We start from the raw sequence: 21,973 nt of genomic DNA on the forward strand, positions 1-21,973 counted from the left end.
CCAGTTGGATGTTTCAGTGTTTGGACACTGAGGGGAACATGTACTTGAAAACTGCATATCATTTGAATGTTGATGACACTTTCTTCAGTGGTCAGATGATGAGAGGAATGTTTCCGTGAAGAAGACTTAGCACTTAAAATCTCTGAAGCTGAAGTTTGAAACGGGTTCATCAGCTGGGTGCTAAATGGGACTGTAATTTGAAGAGGGCACAACATTTGGGTGCTGAGAGGAGCCACTGATTGGAGAAATAATGTCATTTATCTCAGAAGCAGCAAAGTCTTCCCTAGTAAACATGTTAAGTTCTAGAGGGGAAATTCCACACTTTTGAAATCCATTCATTGCTGTCATTGTCCCCCAAGAGAGCACTTACTGAAACTTTGTAACAATTCTTCCCAGATCTTTGTGAACAAACTTTTCACACTCATGTGTAGAAAGCTTCAAAATGTGCCATGTCCGAAGATTGTAGCTTGCAGCTTAAAAGTATGGGGATCAGCACATAACACTTGCATGATTTCCTCTGGCCTTACAATGAAATTTATGTTCTTAATATGGGTGAGTGTGCCATCAAACATATGTAGAACTGAAGCTTGAGCAGTTGGTTTTGCATGTTTCAAAAAGTGTGTAAACCATTCCATAAAACAGCCACTAGGGTGGCGTGCAAAGTCAGTTCTGTGGGAGCCCCATCTCTAAGCTCATTTTTCTTTTTTTAAATTTTTTTTCCTAGAGAATATTAGGAAAGTGGCAATGAAATTTCCTCCTGTGGATATACATACAATAATGGGAGGATTGATGGTATTGCCTTCAGCTGTGTGCTTAAATTTCTATATTCAAAAGTGATTGGTTTTGGTGATACATTGCGCCATCATCAGGCCTACGTACATCAATGTCATAACAACATTCATCATCCAAGAAACACAAAACACAAATGTTACAATAAATGCTACCAAATTACTCTTTCCTTAATGATACCTCCAATAACTTAAAGTTCATAATCAAAAACAAAGATTCCTTGACTTACCAAACGGGAAAGCGCTGGTACATAGACTCCATAAAAAAAACACACAAACACACACACAAAATTTCAAGCTTTCGCAACCAACAGTTGCTTCGTCAGGAAAGAGGGAAGGAGAGGGAAAGATGGAAAAAAAATTAGGGAGCGCCGTTGTCCCGTGGTTAGCGTGAGCAGCTGCGGAACGTGAGGTCCTTGGTTCAAGTCTTGCTTTGAGTGTCATATATTTTTCCCATGTGGGATGTTTCTTTCTATTTTATTCATAAAGTTCATAACCAATTAGACACAAAAAATTGAACATAAACCAAATTTGTTATGTCCAGTAATAAAATTAACTGTAAATTTCAAATTACTACAAAACAGTTCTGTTGCTTAATAAGAGTAGCCAGCTTCGGCGACTTGCACGTAGATGGGGATGAAATGATGACGATTAGGACAACACAACACCCAGTCTCTGAGCGGAGAAAATCTCCAACCTAGCCAGGAATCGAATCCTTGCCCTTAGGATTGACAGTCTGTCGCGCTGACCACTCAGCTGCCGGGGGTGGTGAGTAGATCAACCTGTGAGAGTAGCAACTCACATGTATTTATTACATTAGTCAACCAACCTGAACATGAACAAAGTATGTCACCATTGATATATGGCACCTTTGCAATCATAAGTTAATCCAAAATGTGTTGACTGTCTGTGATATTCCACTATTTGTGTCTAATATAGGTAAAATGTAAGAAAGTGGTATTAAGTAACAGCAAGGTTAAACATGTAACCCCAACAACAGCAACACAGCATAAGAAACTCTTAAAGGCTGCCTTCTAGTTGATAACAAATCACACACAGTCTCTGTCCAACACTGAACTGAAGTTAACATTCACCAAAAAATAAGATCACAAAACAAAATCCCTCTATATGCACCCTTATAATACCATCAGTGAGTCATGGCAAATACAGCTCTCTACATGATATGGACAGTGCTTACGAAAGGTAAATTCGAATCTTATATGAAGCTGTGTGTTGCCTCACTAAACAAGATACCATTGGTATCCAGACACTCAGTGCAAAAGTAGTTGTTATGTGGCACCAGCATAGCAACACATAACCACTCTCCATATACTGTGAAAGTGGATAGCAATCCTTTTTCAACTGAATTAATGTCACTGACTTGGTGTCTTCCTCTGACTGGAAATACATTGCTGTTCTTGGACTTAACTGTCAAAAGACCAGTTTCATCCACATCATAAATGCAATGAGCAAGTTGAAATTGTTCTTATTGCACTGTTTTCAGAGTATCGGAAAGTTTGTATACATTGACCTAGTTAGTAACATGTGCTGCAGCCTTTGAATTAGATTCGGGTTGCTAATCTAATATTATGACGCTGTTCTCTAAAGTATGCAACACAGTCTTTTGTCTGCCACCTCAGACTCGTAGTTAAAATGATGCAGTGTTTTACTCCATTCTGCCAACTAGAATGCTAATCTGTGCAGGTTGCTTTTAATTATTCCTTATTATTAAGGATTTCTCATCCTTCATTGAACACACTCCTTTAATGTTCCTAAATATTTACCACCTACTGCATCTCCTTTTTTTCCCTATAACTCTTCTTTTCAGCATATAATGTGGAACATTACACTGCTTTGCTACACTAGAAAAGGGCATCTTATCATTTTTTATCACCTCTATCACATTTTCTGTCCCTACAGGGTCTCATTTTTGTTTCTTGGATCTCTGGATGTACTTTCTAAGCAACATGATGCCTTTGCATCTCAAATAATAGCAAGGGGCTACGGCTGTCCAGTTTCAAACAGATATTTTGTTAGACCAAATATAACATGACAGCTTTAGATAATATAAATCAATTCAAAATTCCTATAAAAAGACCGATGATAGCTTTGTATAAGAGTTAGTTAAATGAAAATGAGACAGATGGAAAAAAAGTACAAATGTTAATACGTTTATCCCACTGTGAGACCACACAGTCAGTGACATCATGCAAAAATGTTTGCTTATGGAGCCATGATTGTACCCAGCCATGCGCAACTTCATCCAAAGCAAATTGACTGTCAGGAATGTCTTTCTCCAGGCCTCCAAAAATATGGAAGGCCATCTTGTCTCACGGTGGGATAAATGTATTAACAGTTATGGCAATTACTTTTGAAATAATAAACAGTTTACTCACTTTTTTACCATCTGCCTGTTTTTATTACATTGCTCCTCATATATAAAGGGATTTAGAAGTCAATATGTAGTACTAAGCTTGACATATGGAATTTACTAATTCTCATTGAGGTAAATAAATTAAAAATGAACTGTCAGGAAAGGTGGCCACAGAAACAACAAGGAACTATATTTCTAGGCCAAAAGACATCATTTAAACTTTGATATTAGGTATTGTGCACACAAGTGAGGTAACAAGAATAATTTGTGTCACTTACCTTACATTAGATGACGAAAATCAGAAATTTTTTTATTGAAAAATAGAGGAGCTTACGTCCTTTGCCAAATTCACTGACAATGTTGATGTCTATTAGAATTGGTTTGACCGCTCCGCAGTAGGCAGCAACATTGTTCATGGCAAAAAATCTGCAGTGGTCATTTGAGCTGCCCTGGCTACTTTTCCCTTCTTTCCTCTACATGAGTTTCTTATATGTTTAGAAAACTTCCCTATGAAGAAATAGATATTGCGTGTGTCAGTGTGAACTCCATCTAAGTACGAGGAAAGAGAATTAAATATAAATAGTTATATGGTAATGCCACTTCATGTAGTGATCTAGAGAGAATTTCTGTAAAGTGGCAATTGACACTAAACAAAGAAAAGTGCGAAGTCATCCACATAGGTACTAAAAGAAATCTGATCAATTTTGGGTATACGATAAATTGCACAAATCCAAGGGCTGTGAATTCGACTAAATACCTAGGAATTACAATTACAAACAACTCAAATTAGAAAGACCACACAGATAATATTGTGGGGAAGGCGAAACAAAGACTTCATTACACTGGTCCGTCCTCTGCTGGAATATTGCTGCACGGTATGGGATTCTTACCAAGTAGGACTGACAGAGGACATAGCAAAAGTGCAAAGAAGGGCAGCTCGTTTCATGTTATCATGCAATAGGGGTGAGAGTGTCACTGATATGATATGCGAGTTGGGGTGGTAGTCACTGCAACAAAGTCGGTTTTCTTTATGGTGAGATCTATTTATGAAATTTCAATCACCAACTTTCTCTTCTGAATGCAAAAATATTTTGTTGACATCCACCTGCCTAGGGAGAAATGATCATTATAATAAAATTAGAGAAATCAGAGCTCGAACGGAAAGATTTAGGTGTTCCTTTTTACCATACGCCACTCGAGAATGGAATGCTAGAGAAGTAGTACGAAAATGGTTCGATGAACCCTCTGCCAGGCACTTAAGTGTGAATTGCAGAGTAACCATGTAGATGTAGATGTAATGAAGGGAAAAAAGAAGTGTTTGGTACCAGGCATCAACTTTGTCCCATAAGGTAATAATATTATGGCATGCAACATCATGTATGGGTGGTGTATTTGAAAGATGGCCTGTGAAAAGAGGGTGTTTTGAAACAGGCCTGTTGCTTGAGTGGCACTCTCTTGCCTTAAATTTTGATGCAGTGTAAGTTGTTGGGTGTGTTGATATTTATCAAGGTTTGTTTGTGTGTTTTGTCACAAAATGCACGTGACAGTAAAATTTAAAAACCATATATGTTTGGAAGTGATTTGTGACATGCCTTGCAACATACTTTTCCATAAAGGTATGATGTGCTGGTGGAATATGTTTAATGTAACAGATGTGGAAAAGCTGTGAAAACTGTTAGAGTGCATCCCAGATATGCTCAGTAACGTTCATGAGCCTTTCTGTAGCAATTCTGGACTAGTGGGGTGTCACATTGTCCTGCTGGAATTGCCAAAGTCCATCGGAATGCACAGTGGACATGAATGGATGCAGATGATTAGACAGGACGCTTACGTATGTGTCACCTGTCAGTCATACCTAGACTTATCAGGGGTCCCACATCACTCCTACTGCACACACCCCACGCTATTACAGAGCCTCCACCAGCTTGAACAGTCACCTGCTGTCATGTGGGGTCCATGGATTCAGGTAGTCTCCATACCCATACCCGTCCATCCGCTTGATACTGTTTGAAACAAGACTTGTCTGACCGGACAACATGTTTATAGTCATCAACAGTCCAATGTCAGTGCTGACATAGGTGTAAAGCTTTGTGTCGTGCAGTCATCAAGGGTACACGAATGGGCTCTCAGCTCCGAAAGCTCATATCGATTATGTTTCATCGAATGGTTCGGACGCTGATGCTTGTTGATGGCCCAGCATTCAAATCCGCAGCAATTGCACTTCTATCACCTTGAACAATTCTCTTCAGTTGTCATTGGTCCAGTTCTTGCAGGCTCTTTTTCCAACTGCAGTGATGTCAGAGATTTGATGCTTTACTGGATTGCTAATATTCATGGTACACTCATGAAATGGTCGTACGGGAAAATTCCCACTTCATCGCTACCTCGGAGATGCTGTGCGCCGACTATAACATCACATTCAAACCCACTTAAATCTTGATAACCTGTCATTGTACCATCAGTAACCAATCTCACAACTTGTTGTCTTATATAGATGTTGCCGACTGCTGTGCCATGTTCTGCCTGCTGAATTTCAACTTTGTCATCACAATCTGTGTTCACTTCATATTCGAAATCCTCTTGAACTTCATTTCTAACCTTTTCAGGCAATATTGTCTGGATTTCTTTAACATGTTTTGGGTTGAGATTCTGCAATTACTATAGCCAGCCATGATTACATATTTACCCAAATATAAGATGAGATTTTTTCCCAAATTCATCATTCAAAAAATATGTGGTCATGTTAGATTCACAGATTAAACTACTGCAACTGAGGTCAACATTTTTTTAAAAATTGTTTAATGGATGAATATACAGGTTGTCTTACACTTACAGATGAAGCTTTGGCTGTTTAAAGTTTTTGTAGAAATTTATTTTGACAAATTCCGAATGGTAGGTTGCTTATAGCTATAGTGCAAAAAATACTGGAGAAACTATGAACTGGCCACTAAAAAAATGTCATGTTCTGCTTAAAAACTGACAATTTTGTGGAACACAGGAGAATTTTTTTGTATTTGAGCAGATGTTCAATAAAACGTTCTCCTATGTGTATGGATGCCGTGTACTTACAGTTATGGCACTTTTTAAATAAAGGTAATATTCAAAGGTGAAAATCATCCTTCAAAAACCGTTACTTGATTCTGAGCCCAAGTCAATATTTTATTTGGTTATGAAAAACAGTAATGATTTACCAAGTGGATTGCAAATGAAAAATTTAGTCGCTATTCATTTCTTAGAAACGGGAAAAACGTTACCAGCTTTAGAACAAGATGGTGACATTCAAATGAAATGAGAAAGAAAATGAATCCAGAATTAAATGTCTAACAAACGAAATAAATCACATTATACTGACTGCATTGTTATTGCAAGAATAAATTACGCGGAAAGACCTGTTGTGGAGATAGTACCTAGATCATGGGAGGAGTGAAAGTTTGAATTGGACTGAATCATGAATGCGACCTTTTATTTATGTATTAGCTTTTGTTGTTACATGTGAGCTGCAGCCTAGAAGATATTGCTGCCCATGTTTCACTGTTGCTCAAGCACATGGGTGGAGGGGGAACAGTGACACTAGCTTGGTTGTGAAGTGAAAACTATGATGGGTGCCAGGAAGGGAGTGTTGAGCAGGCAGCAAATTTCGTTGTGCTGGCAACCATGGGAAACTACACTGCATGCTTTGACTTTTTATGAACCACGGATTCGAATTGAATTGGTACGGTAAAAGTATAGATCAGAACTAGTGCTGTACTTAAATGTTTTGTGCAGCAATGTTGTTGATGCTCACCTTGGGGTATGACAGGAATGACTGGGGATAAGTCAGCTGCTGGTGCTATGCAGCCAATAATAAAGTGGTGGGCAGACAATGAGTTGTAACATTCTCATGTCAGTATCAAAGTGAAATCTGATATATATTCAGATAAAAACAGCTGTTTTCGCAGGTACCACTGTAACCACAACCTTAGAAATCATTGCATATTCGGGGCAAACAAATATATAAGTTTCACAGCTGTCCTGTTTGGGTGGTGTGGTGATTAAAAATAGTGATACCCCATGCGACTGGCTAACTAAACAAAAAAGGCACCAAAGATAAAAAAATTACTGTAAACTTTTTGTTTATTTCGCCTTGTACTATCAAAATGTAGACAGTCAATAAAAATTTGTTATTTTGATTAGTCAGAATATGTTAAAAATAATTTTTTCTCAAGGAGCCTCTTAAAAAATGGGGGTCATCTTATACTCGGATAAATATGATACAGACAAACTAAAATAATGACAAACAGATGCAGTCCACCAATTTGATATTTGATATTTAGGCAGCAGTAACAAGTGAGTAAACAACCCAAATTAAAGTAGCTTTGTACCACTTACAAACTTGACAACCAAATAAATATCCTGTAAAAATAAAACAGAAATCGGGGCAGTGCAGTCAGAAAATATCTCAACAACAGGGCAGTCTTTCCATCTTTGACGCGAGTCTTCACTCAGCAATGTCTCCAATTCTGCATCTTAGAAAACATTCTCTTGTCCACCACTTTGCCGGTCTATGGTGTTAAAATTACCGTTCTTGAAATGTTGAAACCACTCATGACATGTTCTTTCACTAATAGCGTCCTTACCACATGTACTCGAGAGCATTCGATGAGGCTCAAGCGCTGTTTTCTTCATGTTGTTGTTGTTGTCTTCAGTCCTGAGACTGGTTTGATGCAGCTCTCCATGCTACTCTATCCTGTGCAAGCTTCTTTATCTCCCAGTACCTACTGCATCCTACATCCTTCTGAATCTGCTTAGTGTATTCATCTCTTGGTCTCCCTCTACGATTTTTGCCCTCCACAGTGCCCTCCAATGCTAAATTTGTGATCCCTTGATGCCTCAAAACATGTCCTACCAACCGATCCCTTCTTCTAGTCAAGTTGTGCCACAAACTCCTCTTCTCCCCAATCCTACTCAATACCTCCTCATTAGTTACGTGATCTACCCACCTTATCTTCAGCATTCTTCTGTAGCACCACATTTCGAAAGCTTCTATTCTCTTCTTGTCCAAACTAGTTATCGTCCATGTTTCACTTCCATACATGGCTACACTCCATACAAATACTTTCAGAAATGACTTCCTGACACTTAAATCTATACTCGATGTTAACAAGTTTCTCTTCTTGAGAAACGCTTTCCTTGCCATTGCCAGTCTACATTTTATATCCTCTCTGCTTCGACCATCATCGGTTATTTTACTCCCTAAATAGCAAAACTCTTTTACTACTTTAAGTGTCTCATTTCGTAATCTAATTCCCTCAGCATCACCTGACTTAATTTGACTACATTCCATTATCCTCGTTTTGCTTTTGTTGATGTTCATCTTATATCCTCCTTTCAAGACACTGTCCATTCCGTTCAACTGCTCTTCCAAGTCCTTTGCTGTCTCTGACAGAATTACAATGTCATCGGCGAACCTCAAAGTTTTTACTTCTTCTCCATGAATTTTAATACCTACTCCGAATTTTTCTTTTGTTTCCTTTACTGCTTGCTCAATATACAGATTGAATAACATCGGGGAAAGGCTACAACCCTGTCTCACTCCTTTCCCAACCACTGCTTCCCTTTCATGCCCCTCGACTCTTATAACTGCCATCTGGTTTCTGTACAAGTTGTAAATAGCCTTTCGCTCCCTGTATTTTACCCCTGCCACCTTCAGAATTTGAAAGAGAGTATTCCAGTTAACATTATCAAAAGCTTTCTCTAAGTCTACAAATGCTAGAAACGTAGGTTTGCCTTTTCTTAATCTTTCTTCTAAGATAAGTCGTAAGGTCAGTATTGCCTCACGTGTTCCAACATTTCTACGGAATCCAAACTGATCTTCCCCGAGGTTGGCTTCTACCAGTTTTTCCATTCGTCTGTAAAGAATTTGCGTTAGTATTTTGCAGCTGTGACTTATTAAACTGATAGTTCGGTAATTTTCACATCTGTCAACACCTGCTTTCTTTGGGATTGGAATTATTATATTCTTCTTGAAGTCTGATGATATTTCGCCTGTCTCATACATCGTGCTCACCAGATGGTAGAGTTTTGTCATGACTGGCTCTCCCGAGGCCATCAGTAGTTCTAATGGAATGTTGTCTACTCCCGGGGCCTTGTTTCGACTCAGGTCTTTCAGTGCTCTGTCAAACTCTTCACGCAGTATCTTATCTCCCATTTCGTCTTCATCTACATCCTCTTCCATTTCCATAATATTGTTCTCAAGTACATTGCCCTTGTATAAACCCTCTATATACTCTTTCCACCTTTCTGCCTTCCCTTCCTTGCTTAGAACTGGGTTGCCATCTGAGCTCTTGATATTCATACAAGTGGTTCTCTTCTCTCCAATGGTCTCTTTAATTTTCCTGTAGGCAGTATCTATCTTACCCCTAGTGAGACAAGCCTCTACATCCTTACATTTGTCCTCTAGCCATCCCTGCTTAGCCATTTTGCACTTCCTGTCGATATCATTTTTGAGACGTTTGTATTCCTTTTTGCCTGCTTCATTTACTGCATTTTTATATTTTCTCCTTTCATCAATTAAATTCAATATTTCTTCTGTTACCCAAGGATTTCTATTAGCCCTCGTCTTTTTACCTACTTGATCATCTGCTGCCTTCACTACTTCATCCCTCAGAGCTACCCATTCTTCTTCTACTGTATTTCTTTCCCCCATTCCATTTTCTTCATATTGAAACAAAACAGTAACACTTCCTGCAAATGACAAGAATTAGGCCCGTAAACTGACATTTTCAATCAAGAACAACTTTATGATGCAGACACAAATTGACTAATGTTTGAATGAGGTTATGTTGACCGAGGTCCAAGCTAACTGTCTGATGTCTGCGATCTGTTTCTTTCCACTGCTGCTCACCATTGTCGCCACTTATCAGCAAACGACAGAAGCAAAGTTGTACACCTTGTAGAATGGCACTGGTTCATGTTTAACACCTATGACCATTTCAGGGTTCTTCAGATGCACTGATGCAGGTATCGGCAAAAGGAAGTAAGAAGAAGGGTGAGCACAAGCCTCTCGTGCCACCCATGCATGAGATACTGCACAGGTTGAGACCTAGGAAGTAAGAAGGAATATGTTGTGAGTTGTGGCATTACGGTTAACAAGGGTAGAATGTATTGATAGATTAGATTGTAACATTACTTAAGGTGTTTTGTTTGTATTGTTATTGACAGACAGCGTGTGATTGCTGCACAGCGAGATTTCATTGTTAGACAGGCTGTAGAGAATAAGCTTTTCTTTGCTGTAATTGTTATTGACCATTCACACATTGAGTCACCTCTGGAGTTGGGACTCATCGGAGAGGGAAAAAACGAAATCTTCCACCGTACTAACACATAGCAACAGTATAAGTAATGACAGAATAAGCACGACTCTTTGTGCTAGTTCAGTTCGCAATTAAAAATAATCATACATGGTTTATGTGTTTCACCAATCGCCTTACCCAGTAAGGTGGGGAACCTTAGAGAAATACATGTAGGCGAGAACAGCAGAAATATTGCTGATTTTGGAAGATGAGGGTAGGCACACAATAATGATAGCAGAGGAACTCCAGCACTGTTAGAGGGAACGGAGTACGATATGCCAGACCCGGGTGTCCAGACTGGCTTGGAGGCATGCAAGATTCAGTAGTTTCTAGGCAAAATGGACAATCAGAGGTGCCCGTGCGACTGCTGAAACAGCGACTCTACTTCCAACAGGCATGGCTGCACTGGATCTGCTCCGTGTACAACATCTTAGTGTTGGTAGCGAAGTGCAACTACAATAGTGCTAGCCAAACAAACAGCTACGGGTGCTCCCAGCACAAAATGTGACCTACTTCGATGATTCATTGGAACCACACCTCACACTCTCCCTGAACCAACCAATAGCAACCCAGGACAGGTGTACTGCAGCAAACAGATGCTTCAGCTTGTGCAGTAGTAAGCAGCATTGTACGATCATTACCATGAGCATCACAGTGTCTGGCACCTAGTCGCTCTGTTCTGTGCAGCCTTCATCTACCTAAGGCAGAGAGCAGCCAACACATGGCACCCCTCCACCTGTTAAATTGGATCACTAGTAGTGCATAAAGCACAATGAAGTAGGGAATGAAAGAGTTAAAGATTGGTTATTTTGTGTGAGTATTTAATGTAAATAAGGGTAATTAAATGTTAAGTAGTTGTGAGCAAGACTGGGAAATTGTTAACACTATCCTGTTAGTTGTAGTGAAGATTTTAGAGAGATTACTAACTGTATGTAAATAAAAAAACCAGTGGGCCAGAACCGTAGATTAAGTTCACAGCCACTGAAACCTGTGCTTCAAGCTGACTAGTACATAAGGAGAAGTGGGATATATTGTATACTGCTGTTCGTGTATGTTTAGTCTTCTTGCAGATCTATCAAAGGCAGCGACATGGAGGCTGGAAGAGGGGAGGTATGTAGTGCAGCCACTATATCTTTGTCACTACTATGAGAATTTCAGTTCTGCCACAGCAATTGTGAGAAGCCTTAGAAGCCAGCGGGAGCCAAAACACAGTCATGGCAGTTAGGTCAACTGGCCTTTTTACAATTTGCAAGTTGGGCCAAGGCAAGCATCACAGTACCAACACAGTGAAAAGACGGCGACTTTTGGACCGGCTGGCCAGTTTCCACACCTTCAAGCACAACTGATTTCTTATACCATATATGGTATAAATATCTGTCATTTCTAGCCAAAGAGATTCCAGCCTGGCAGCACAGGACAAGAGTTCAGCCCAGTCTTGGGCCATTTAGATTTAGGTTTTCTTTGGTTTCCCACAATCATTTAAGACACATGCTCAGAAGTTTCTTTTGGAAATGACAAGTTCAACTTCCTTTTCCATCCTTTCCCAGTCTTAGCATGTACTCTATAGCTAATGATCTTGTTAGTCATTAGATATTAAACCATAATCTCCTTCCTTTGACCCTGGGTCAGTGGCTTATTGTGACCAATCATCATAATTATGCCATATGAGCATGCCTCCAGGATCAACTTGAATATTCAGTGACATGCTTTCCTTGTATTTTTCAAACAAATCACTGGAGGTTCTCCCTTTGAGACTAACACTCCCAGTGGAATTTATATGATAGGAGACTGTGGCATAACTTGCCATGGCAATAAACGACTGAAATCAGTCAGGATGAAATAGAGTGACATGACTTGAAATCTGTTCAGAGATTCTGAACCTGCAGTGTAAATATATGTACAGTCAAATGAAAGGACCTAAGCACACTTTTAGGACTGACCCACACTTTCAATGTAATTTTATCTTTCGTTCTGTTTCTGTGAACAAACGTGAAGAATAGAGGAATGGTTATAATGAGAGGACTATGGGTTACCAAGCCGTGGGGATATACACTGTTGGCCATAAAAATTGAAAAATTGCAATACTGGAAGGGAAACAAAATAACAAAATTTTACTTTGTGCATGTCAGCACAGTAGGAGAAATACATGAATAAATTTTGTACATAATTTGGGGGGTAAACAGAGCTGCCAGATCTGGGAGCAACAATGTCTCTAACTCAGTTGGGTATTGATTCAAACTAAGCTTTAATGATAGATAAAGTACATCATTCCATGCTGCTTCGATCTGTTCCAGAGTTCATCAGGTGTAGTGGTTGGCAAGTGGAGGCACACCAGTCTCTCAACAACCTGTCACCAAATGTTTTCAATGAGTGAGATAGATCCTGTAAACAATACTTGCTGGGCACCAGTTGAACATCCTCTATACTGAAGTTAATCAGGACAGCATGCACAAGATATGAGCATGCATTACCTTATCAAAAGATTATGTCATGTAGACTTCAGAAATAGGGCACAACATATCTGGCCTTACCATGTAAGAAATGAAATGGCTGCTGTACAAATTATTAGCTGTGTGAACTAACAGTGATCATATTATGTGCTCACAGACACCCACTGTCATACTGAGCAAGGTGGCACGGTGGTTAGCACAATGGATATGCATTCAGGGCAATGGTTCAAATCTTTGTCCAGCCATTCAATTTTAGGTTATCTGTGATTTTCTTAAACCACTCTAGGCAAACACTGGGGTGGTAAATCTGAAAGGGCATGGTCAGTTTCCTTCCCTGTCCTTGAAAAATTCTGGGCTTGTGTTCTGTCTCCAATGACCTCAGAGTCACCATGATGTTAAACCTTAATCTTCATTCCTCCTCTTATCATCATATTGGGCTTTAGGCCTGTATGATGATGATGATGATGATGGTGGTGGTGAATGCAGTCTGGCAATGTTCTTTTTTCTTGGAACTTCCACACAAGGGATAGTCCATTATGATGCTGTACACAATACTGGAAGTTTTCTGAAGAGACAGCACAGGTCCAGTGTTGTCTTTGGATGCAGGACAACGTGCACATCACTTTTGTTGATGTGTCAAGAGATTCTGGAACAGTGGTTGCCATGGTGCTCTAGATGTTGTTGCTCTATTGTGTATGCTTGTCTTGCTGCAAACAAGCCTATTCCCTTACTTGAGATACGTATACTATGTGGCTGTTCAATCCTACTCAGCTGACCAGACAGCACACTCAGGTCTTTCAGTGCTCTGTCAAACTCTTCACGCAGTAACGTATCTCCCATTTCATCTACATCCTCTTCCATTTCCATAATATTGTCCTCAAGTACATCACCCTTTTATAGACCCTCTATATACTCCTTCCACCTTTCTGCTTTCCCTTCTTTGCTTAGAACTGGGATTCCATCTGAGCTCTTGATATTCATGCAAGTGGTTCTCCTTTCTCCAAAGGTCTCTTAGGTTTCCTGTAGGCAGTATCTATCTTACCCCTAGTGAGATAAGCCTCTACATCCTTACATTTGTCCTCTAGCCATCCCTGCTTAGACACTTTGCACTTCCTGTCGATATCACTTTTGAGACGTTTGTATTCCTTTTTGCCTGCTTCATTTACTGCGTTTTTATATTTTCTCCTTTCATCAATTAAATTCAATATTTCTTCTGTTACCCAAGGATTTCTACTAGCCCTCGTCATTTTACCTACTTGATCCTCTGCTGCCTTCACTACTTCATCCCTCAAAGCTACCCATTCTTCTTCTACTGTATTTCTTTCCCCCATTCCTGTCAATTGTTCCCTTATGCTCTCCCTGTAACTCTGTACAACCTCTGGTTCTTTCAGTTTATCCAGGTCCCATCTCCTTAAATTCCCACCTTTTTGCAGTTTTAATCTACAGGTCATTACCAATAGATTGTGGTCAGAGTCCACATCTGCCCCTGGAAATGTCTTACAATTTAAAACCTGGTTCCTAAATCTCTGTCTTACCATTATATAATCTATCTGATACCTTTTAGTATCTCCAGGGTTCTTCCATGTATACAACCTTCTTTCATGATTCTTAAACCAAGTGTTAGCTATGATTAAGTTGTGCTCTGTGCAAAATTCTACCAGGTGGCTTCCTCTTTCATTTCTTAGCCCCAATCCATATTCACTTACTGTGTTTCCTTCGCTCCCTTTTCCTACTGACGAATTCCAGTCATCCATGACTATTAAATTTTCGTCTCCCTTCACTACCTGAATAATTTCTTTTATCTCATCATACATTTCATCAATTTCTTCGTCATCTGTACTACTGTAGTAGGCGTGGACTTCGTGTCAATTAAATACATTTTAGCATAGTTTTTCCAACCACATAATTATGAACATGTCTTCTAGCAAGTCCAACACATGAAGTACAATTAAATGTCTATAATCAATTGTTCATTTTTCTTTAACAGTAATCACAGACACTAAAACAGCAAGGAGTACTACGTAATTACTTCTTGGTCTTCCAATGCGACTTCCGTGGCGTGAGTGGCTAACACTTGTCGATGCTCGTGACTCCTTTCCAGCCTGCACACACAAACATGTGTCATGCAATATGTACATTCTCTCACACTTAAAGTATCGTGTGCTTGAGACAGTAGAAGGATGAGTGATTCTGGAATTTATGTGGAAATTCTCGAGGCACTACAAACACACAACCGTAAGCTGTCTGGACGTGAGTCACAGGAGGACCAATTAAGTGCTGTGGAGTGTTGCAGATGGAAAACAAAAAATGATTTGGATGTGGACACTTCTCAGGAACAGACAACTCTTATGTAGGGACTGCCATAGACCTTTGTCGCAGCACTCATAGTGCAGTATTCCAATAAAAGAGACTACACCGATATTTTTAAGTTACCTGATGGAACTCCATTTGGTACACCTATCAGCTGAGGTAAATTTATTACAGAAGCTCACTGTTCTCTTCAAAAATATTATTCCCGATTGCGCCCTTCCCCCCCCCCCCCCCCCACATGCACACGTGTATTTAGTTAAAGGTTCAAATCAGTGGAACTTATCATTAATTAACATCTGCACATGGTGGCATCTTGGCCGTTTAACGTTTACAATGCTAAAGAATAAAACAATTTTACAGGTTGGAAGATGGTGTGCTGGCAACGTATGATGAACATGAAGATTCAGTGTACAGAGTTGAGTGGTCGGCGGCAGATCCATGGACATTTGCATCACTCAGTTATGATGGGCGGCTTGTGATCAGTAAGGTACCTCGCAGTGTTAAATATAAGATATTGCTGTAGTTTTCTGTGACAGTAACTGTTCAATGTTATTTGTTAATGTAAGAAAAATAAAGAGTAATCAGTAAAAATGAAATGATTTTTATTGATCATCCAAATAAAAGGTTATGAAGTACAAATCCAATGAACAAAAACCTTGTAAACAATCATCAGTGTGTTAAAAAAAATGTAACAAAGATCAATATGTAATGAGTTGTTAGATACCTTATGAAAATACTGCTAATCCAAAAACTGCAATATTTTTTTAAGTAATATTTTTCTTATGGTGTTTTTGCCCACAGTATGATGCTGAGCCAGAGCATAAGTAGGTATAAAAGGTGTTTCAGGTGCTCAGGATGATTAAAAAACAGCACCAGATAATTTATGATTTCCCATCCAGAGAATAGTAAGAGTATCAAGGAACTGACAGTATGTAAACATCTATCAATCTCTTCCATCTTTTATGCCTACAAAAAAGGAAACTATTTTTTTCTGGATATGAATGCTTCTGAACATATTCCTTGTCATCTCAGATATTAAAAACTACCACTTTGTAGTGTGCAAAAATTCCATGATCTCAAATGGACATTTGTCCAAGTTTCCCATATAAAGGTTGACCAACATGTTGCTAGGTGTGCAACATTCCAGCTAAATTGCTCCAATTTTCCACATGAAGTTTGATCAATATGTATCTGAATCCATAAATAACAAAAAGCAACTTTTAGGGGATATTAGGTACATTATTTCTTTGTTACTGTTTAACACTGGATATTACATATTAATAACTTTCCTTTTTTGAGGAGGGGTGGGGGGCATGAACCTGCCTAATATATAATTTTAAATATCCGATAGAAAAGGATGGATTGAAGTGTAATCTTTAGTTTCACTGCACACATCATCATATTCAGTTTTTGATTGACTGTAAGGCAACACAAGTATCCAATCTGCAACTAACCTGAAACATAATATTACTTCTCTCAGGTTCCACTCTGTTTGTCACCTACGCTCCACAATAATAACTACCACATCTGCTTTTGTTGTATGCGGCTGGCTGCTGCATACATGCTACATGTGACAGGAGACCCTTTTTTATTATTATTTTGAGCTTTTCCTCATTACAGAGGCTTATCTCCAACATAATAATTTACTCGGAAATTATAATACAAAGAATAAACCTTCTTAAACTATATTTTCAAAATATTCCTCCAGGTGTTTCGATCTTGTGTGTCCTCTTCCTCTATGCCCATTCTCCTAATTGTGTGCTGTACACTTTGGAGCCAGGTGGTCATAGGTCATCCTCTTCTTCTTCTTCTCTCCTCCGGTTCCCACTCCAGTATCAATTTTGGTATTCTGTCTTTCTCCATTCATTGTACATGCTTGTACCACTGTAATTTCTTCCTATCCATTATGTCATATTTCCATTATCCTTATTATTTCGGTGTTCCTTATCTTGTCGATCTTCTACAGTAGTCCATCTCTAGAGCTTGTAATTTTTTAATGTGCTTCAGGTTAATTGTCCAGGTCTCCGTAAGACTGAGTTAAGCATCCGTAAGACTGAGTTAAGCATTCCAATGACCTTCTGTCCGCTACTAATTCTTTTATTGATTTCTGACTCTGATTTTCCCTCAATTTCTAAAATGGATCCCAAATAACAGAAAGTGTTTATCTTTTTGATTTTCTTTCCTTCAATGTATAGCTCATCTAAATCATTAGTCAAGTATTCTGTTTTTTGGTAATTAATCTTCAAACCCCAAGTTTTTTTATGCTACTGCTAACTGATTGCACATATAGTTAGCATCCTCCCCATCTTGTGCTATGACTACTTGATCATCAGCAAACAATAAATTATGTAGGTAAACTTCATCTCTCATTTCTAATCCCATACTATTACATTTACGAGACCATGTTCTAAGGCGAATATTTATATAGGTTTTAGATAATGATGCTGACATGGGACAGCCCTGTAAAAGGCCTTTGCTTGTTCTAAATTTCTGAGAAAGTTTATTACCAACTTTCACTTGGCAAATGTTATCTTTATACATCTGTTGTATTATTTTAATCAAGGAAGGCTTTGTGTTTGCCATATGTAGTGCTCTCCAAAGTAATTTTCTTGGAACAGTATCATACACTTTTTCTACATCTATGAAAATTAATCCTATGTTTCTCCAAAATCTGTCGTAATGTGAAAATGTGGTCTACACTTGTTCTCCCAGCCGTGAATCCACATTGTTCTTCTTGGGTTCTAAAAATTTTTTTTCCAGTTTGTTTTTAATTACTTTCACGAAAATTCTCATTAATGTGTTTGTAACACAAATTCCTTGATAGTTTGAACAAATTTTGCGATCCCCTTTCTTAAATATGGTATTAATGTAACCTAGCTTCATCTCGTTGGGTATCGAATCTCCATGCACCATTTTGTTGAAGAGCTGTGTTATCAGTTTCACAATTTTGTCACCACCATATTTCAGGCACTCCAGACTGATATTGCCTGGTCCTGGTGATTTACCATTCTTTCCTGTTCTCAACACCTGAAGTACTTCACTTTCTAAATTCTGGATCTCATAATCTTCATGTCCTTTTTCTTCCACTGTTCCTTCTTCTAGATATTCTTCCTTCTCCTCATTTAATAATTTTTGGAAATACTCTTCCCATTCCTTTTGTGTTATCAGTTGGAAATTGGTTTTGCTTTCCCGAATCCTAATTTGCTATTCACTTTGGCAAAAAAATGAAGCATTGGAAAGAACATGTGCCATCCTTATTTATTCATCACTTCATTCTTCTTTTCCTTGTATATTGATCTTATTTCGTCTGATTTATCATTGAACCACTGAAGGGACGCATTTCGTTTTTCTCTAACAAGGGCCTCTATTTCCTCTTACCACCACTCTGCTGCACAGTTATGGTTGCTACCTTTTTTACCCAACACCTCTGTTGCTATGATTTTCACATTAGTTTTTACAGAGTCATATATTTCCTCTGTACTGTATTATAAATAAGTTATTATTTGTCACGTAAGTTATTTCTAATAAGCATAACATACACACTTAAAAAGAAAGTAAATAACTCTTATACATTAAACAAGGAGATGCTGAAACTGCCTCCCTTTGGTGTTCAAGCATTTCTTATACCTGCTTAGGAAATCACTTGTTACTTTCTGCAATGCCCTCTGAAATGGCAGCAATATCTTGACAAAAGATAGTTTCAACTTCATCTAAAGTGTGTGGCTTTGCTTTGTACACTCTCTCATTTAACATTACATAAATAGATCTTTTTCCTTTGACAGACACTCACTTCACTTTGATACTTGCATTGAACCACATGCAGGCTGCGGGTTGGACACCCCTGCTGTAGAGGCTGAGCATCTTTAGGCAAGATGATAATCCTACCAATGGGTTGTAGCATGTGGTTAATTTTGCCTGTACTTTCACTCTGGAGTTGAACAATGGAAAATCCAGGATGGAATGTAACAATGTCATGTAGAGGAAGGCGAATGACGAAAACTAACTTCACTTAATGAAGGTTTATTCAGCACTTGCACATACAAGAGCATGGAGCGAACTGCCTCCAGCCAGAAATGTACTCGAACCAAATATAGAAATTAAAATTTTTCAGTTCAGGCGAGTTTTGAACTCGCGATCCTCCATACAACACTCTAGTATCATAACCACTACACTACGGCGACTGCGCCACTCAGCTTCATCTGCGACATTGCTCCCTCCTTAAGAGAACAGCGTCTCGGTGTTACGTCCTCCTAGTCCGGGAATGAGTCATTGGTCCTGGGTTGCAGGATCCTTATAGGGTTTCATTCAAAGGACGTGGACCATATCTCTGATCTTTCGTCATCTTGTGTCGGGATCGAAATCTTCAACCTCATAAGTAACATCAGACAACCATCTTACAACCTTATAAGGTCCAAGTAGTGCCTGAGGAGCTTCTTAGAGAGACCAACATTCCGAACAGGGGTGAAGATCCAGACGAGGTCACCAGGCTGGCAGACAACAGGGCGGTGGCTCGTGTCATACCTTCGGCGATCGTTTTCTTGAGCCTGCAGTGTGCGGAGTCGAGCTGACTGCCGAGCTTCCTCAGCTCTGGTTAACACCTGTCCGATGTAGTCGTCGTCCACGTCATCAGGATGTAACGGAAACACAGTGTCCATTGTCGTAGTCGCCTGACGCCCATGCACCAGGGAAAATGGCGTAAATCCTGTGGTGTCTTGTTTGGCGGTGTTGTAGGCAAATGTCAGAAAAGGTAGCACCTCATTCCAGTTGCTCTGCTCAACATTGACAGCATGTCGGTCAAGATCTTATTATGCGTACAGTAAACCTGTTAGTTTGCGGATGGTAGTCAGTCGTCATGTGAGGAGTAATGTTGCACCGACGGTTTATCTGTCAAGAGATTCTATTGAAAAACTTTCCATCGATCCGTAATTAATGACCTTGGGGCACCGTGTTTTAATACAATGTCTTCTATGATGAATTTGGCTACCTCTATTGCTTCGGCTGTTTTTACGGCTTTTGTAATGGCATAGCGCATCAGATAATCAGAGCAAACAATAATCCATCTATTGCCACTAGCAGACATTGGAAATTGTCCAAGGAGGTCAATCCCAACACGCTGGAAAGGCGTTTTGGTATGAGTTGGCTAGGTGGTTTCTGAGGAACTGCCTTTCTCCTCCGGCACTCTCAACAGTGCGACACATAGTGACGGACCCTCCTAAATAAACCTGGCCACAAAAATCTCTTGTGGATTATATCGTATGTCTTAATAAATCATAAATAAGCGCATGTGTTTAGGAATCACTGGTAGCCACCTCTTTCCAAACAGATCAAAGTTTTTCTTGCAAAGTAATCCAGTAACTACCTAAAATTGTCCTTTCACATCCTCTGACCGATTTAAGGCAAGCATAATTTGAGATATCTTGGCGTCCTCCTCCTGCTCAACAGAGAGATCCTGGAGTGCAGCAAGACAGTCACCATCTTCATCAAAGTTTTGATGGTCTTGCAGAGGTTTTCTTGGGAGACAGTCGGCATCTTTGTGTTTTCTTCCGCTTTTGTAGACTATGGTAATGTCATACTCTTGAAGACGTAGTGCCCACCTCGTGAGTCGTCCTGTTGGACCCTTAAGACCTGACAACCAACAAAGTGAATGATGATCTGTAAGAACTGTGAATGGCCTTCCATAAAGATTCTGTGGAAATTTGCACATGGCTTAGATCACAGCAAGACATTCTCTTTCTGTTGCTGAGTAGTTTCTCTCAGGTTTTGTAAGTGTCCTAGAAGCATAGGCTATAACCTTCTCTTTTCCATCCGAAATCTGCACCAGAACAGCACCGATCCCATACCCACTGGCATCTGTGTGTAGTTCTGTAGGTGCTCTCTCATCATACAGACCAAGTACAGGGTCAGTCGTCAGAGCTATTCGCAGCACATTGAAAGAATCTTGTTGAGCACCACCCCAGATAAATTAAGCATCGGCTTTTAACAACTCTTGGAGTGGCCTGGCTTTGATACAAAAGTCTTTGCTAAAACGATGGTAATAAGAACACAATCTGAGGAAGCTTCTCACATCTCTAATACTTTTAGGAATAGGAAATTCCCTTATAGCTCTCACCTTTTCTGAGTCTGGCCGCACAACTTCGTTGACACAAGGTGCCCAAGTATATTGATTTCTTTTGCTCGAAAGATACACTTTCTTGGATTAAGTTTCAGTCTGGCTTGTTGGAGACAGTTAAGAATGGCTCTCAGTCTTTTTGTGTGTTCATCAAATGTATCTGAGAACACTGTAATGTCATTTAAATAACAAAGACACATCGTCCACTTCAGGTGCCTTAGAAGATTATCCATCATTCGTTCAAAAGTTGCTAGTGCATTACACAAACCAAACGGCATTACCTTGAACTCATACAGGCCCTCAAGGGTGATGAATGCAGTTTTCTCACAATCAGCCTCATCTACTTCGATTTGCCAGTATCCCGAGTACATGTCCAAGGTTGAGAAAAACTTAGCCCGCTTAAGACAATCTAGTGTATCGTCAATTCGTGGAAGAGGGTAAACATCCTTTTAAGCTTCCTGTAATCAACACAAAAGCGCCAACTGCCATCCTTCTTCCTGACAAGAACCACTGGTGACGATCATGGGCTCTGCGAAGGCTGAATGATGTCATTCTTCATCATTTTCTCTACCTAGTCACAAATTATTCGATGTTCCGTTGCTGAAACATGG

At 39.4% G+C, this 21,973-nt stretch overlaps 2 protein-coding genes across 19 annotated transcripts in view; one reads left to right on the forward strand and one right to left on the reverse strand.

Annotated features, from left to right (window-relative positions):
* LOC124803089 (EARP-interacting protein homolog) overlaps nucleotides 1-15,849 on the forward strand; it is a 46,289-nt gene extending 30,440 nt beyond the window's left edge. For all 7 annotated transcript variants that reach the window (XM_047264234.1, XM_047264233.1, XM_047264231.1 and 4 more), the window contains exon 8: nucleotides 15,614-15,849. In XM_047264234.1, coding sequence (XP_047120190.1) covers nucleotides 15,614-15,776 — 163 coding nt within the window. In that variant the 3' untranslated portion in view covers nucleotides 15,777-15,849. The remainder of the gene's footprint in view (nucleotides 1-15,613) is intronic.
* LOC124803088 (mitochondrial ribonuclease P catalytic subunit) overlaps nucleotides 1-21,973 on the reverse strand; it is a 148,135-nt gene that overhangs the window by 1,976 nt on the left and 124,186 nt on the right. For 3 of the 12 annotated variants that reach the window (XR_007017203.1, XR_007017202.1, XR_007017199.1), the window contains one exon: nucleotides 3,441-3,669. The exons of 2 other annotated variants lie outside the window; for them this stretch is intronic. Coding sequence is in view for 2 of the 10 variants with exons in the window: in XM_047264228.1 (XP_047120184.1) it covers nucleotides 1,486-1,570 (85 nt within the window). In the remaining 8 variants the exon portion in view is untranslated. Of the gene's footprint in view, nucleotides 1-1,307; nucleotides 1,571-3,440; nucleotides 3,670-10,045; nucleotides 10,244-14,899; nucleotides 15,046-21,973 lie in introns of those variants that run through there. 7 more of the 12 variants (XR_007017201.1, XR_007017200.1, XM_047264228.1 and 4 more) reach the window with 7 other exon arrangements.

The sequence above is a fragment of the Schistocerca piceifrons genome, chromosome 6, assembly GCF_021461385.2.
Source record: "Schistocerca piceifrons isolate TAMUIC-IGC-003096 chromosome 6, iqSchPice1.1, whole genome shotgun sequence".
Lineage (NCBI taxonomy): Eukaryota > Metazoa > Arthropoda > Insecta > Orthoptera > Acrididae > Schistocerca > Schistocerca piceifrons.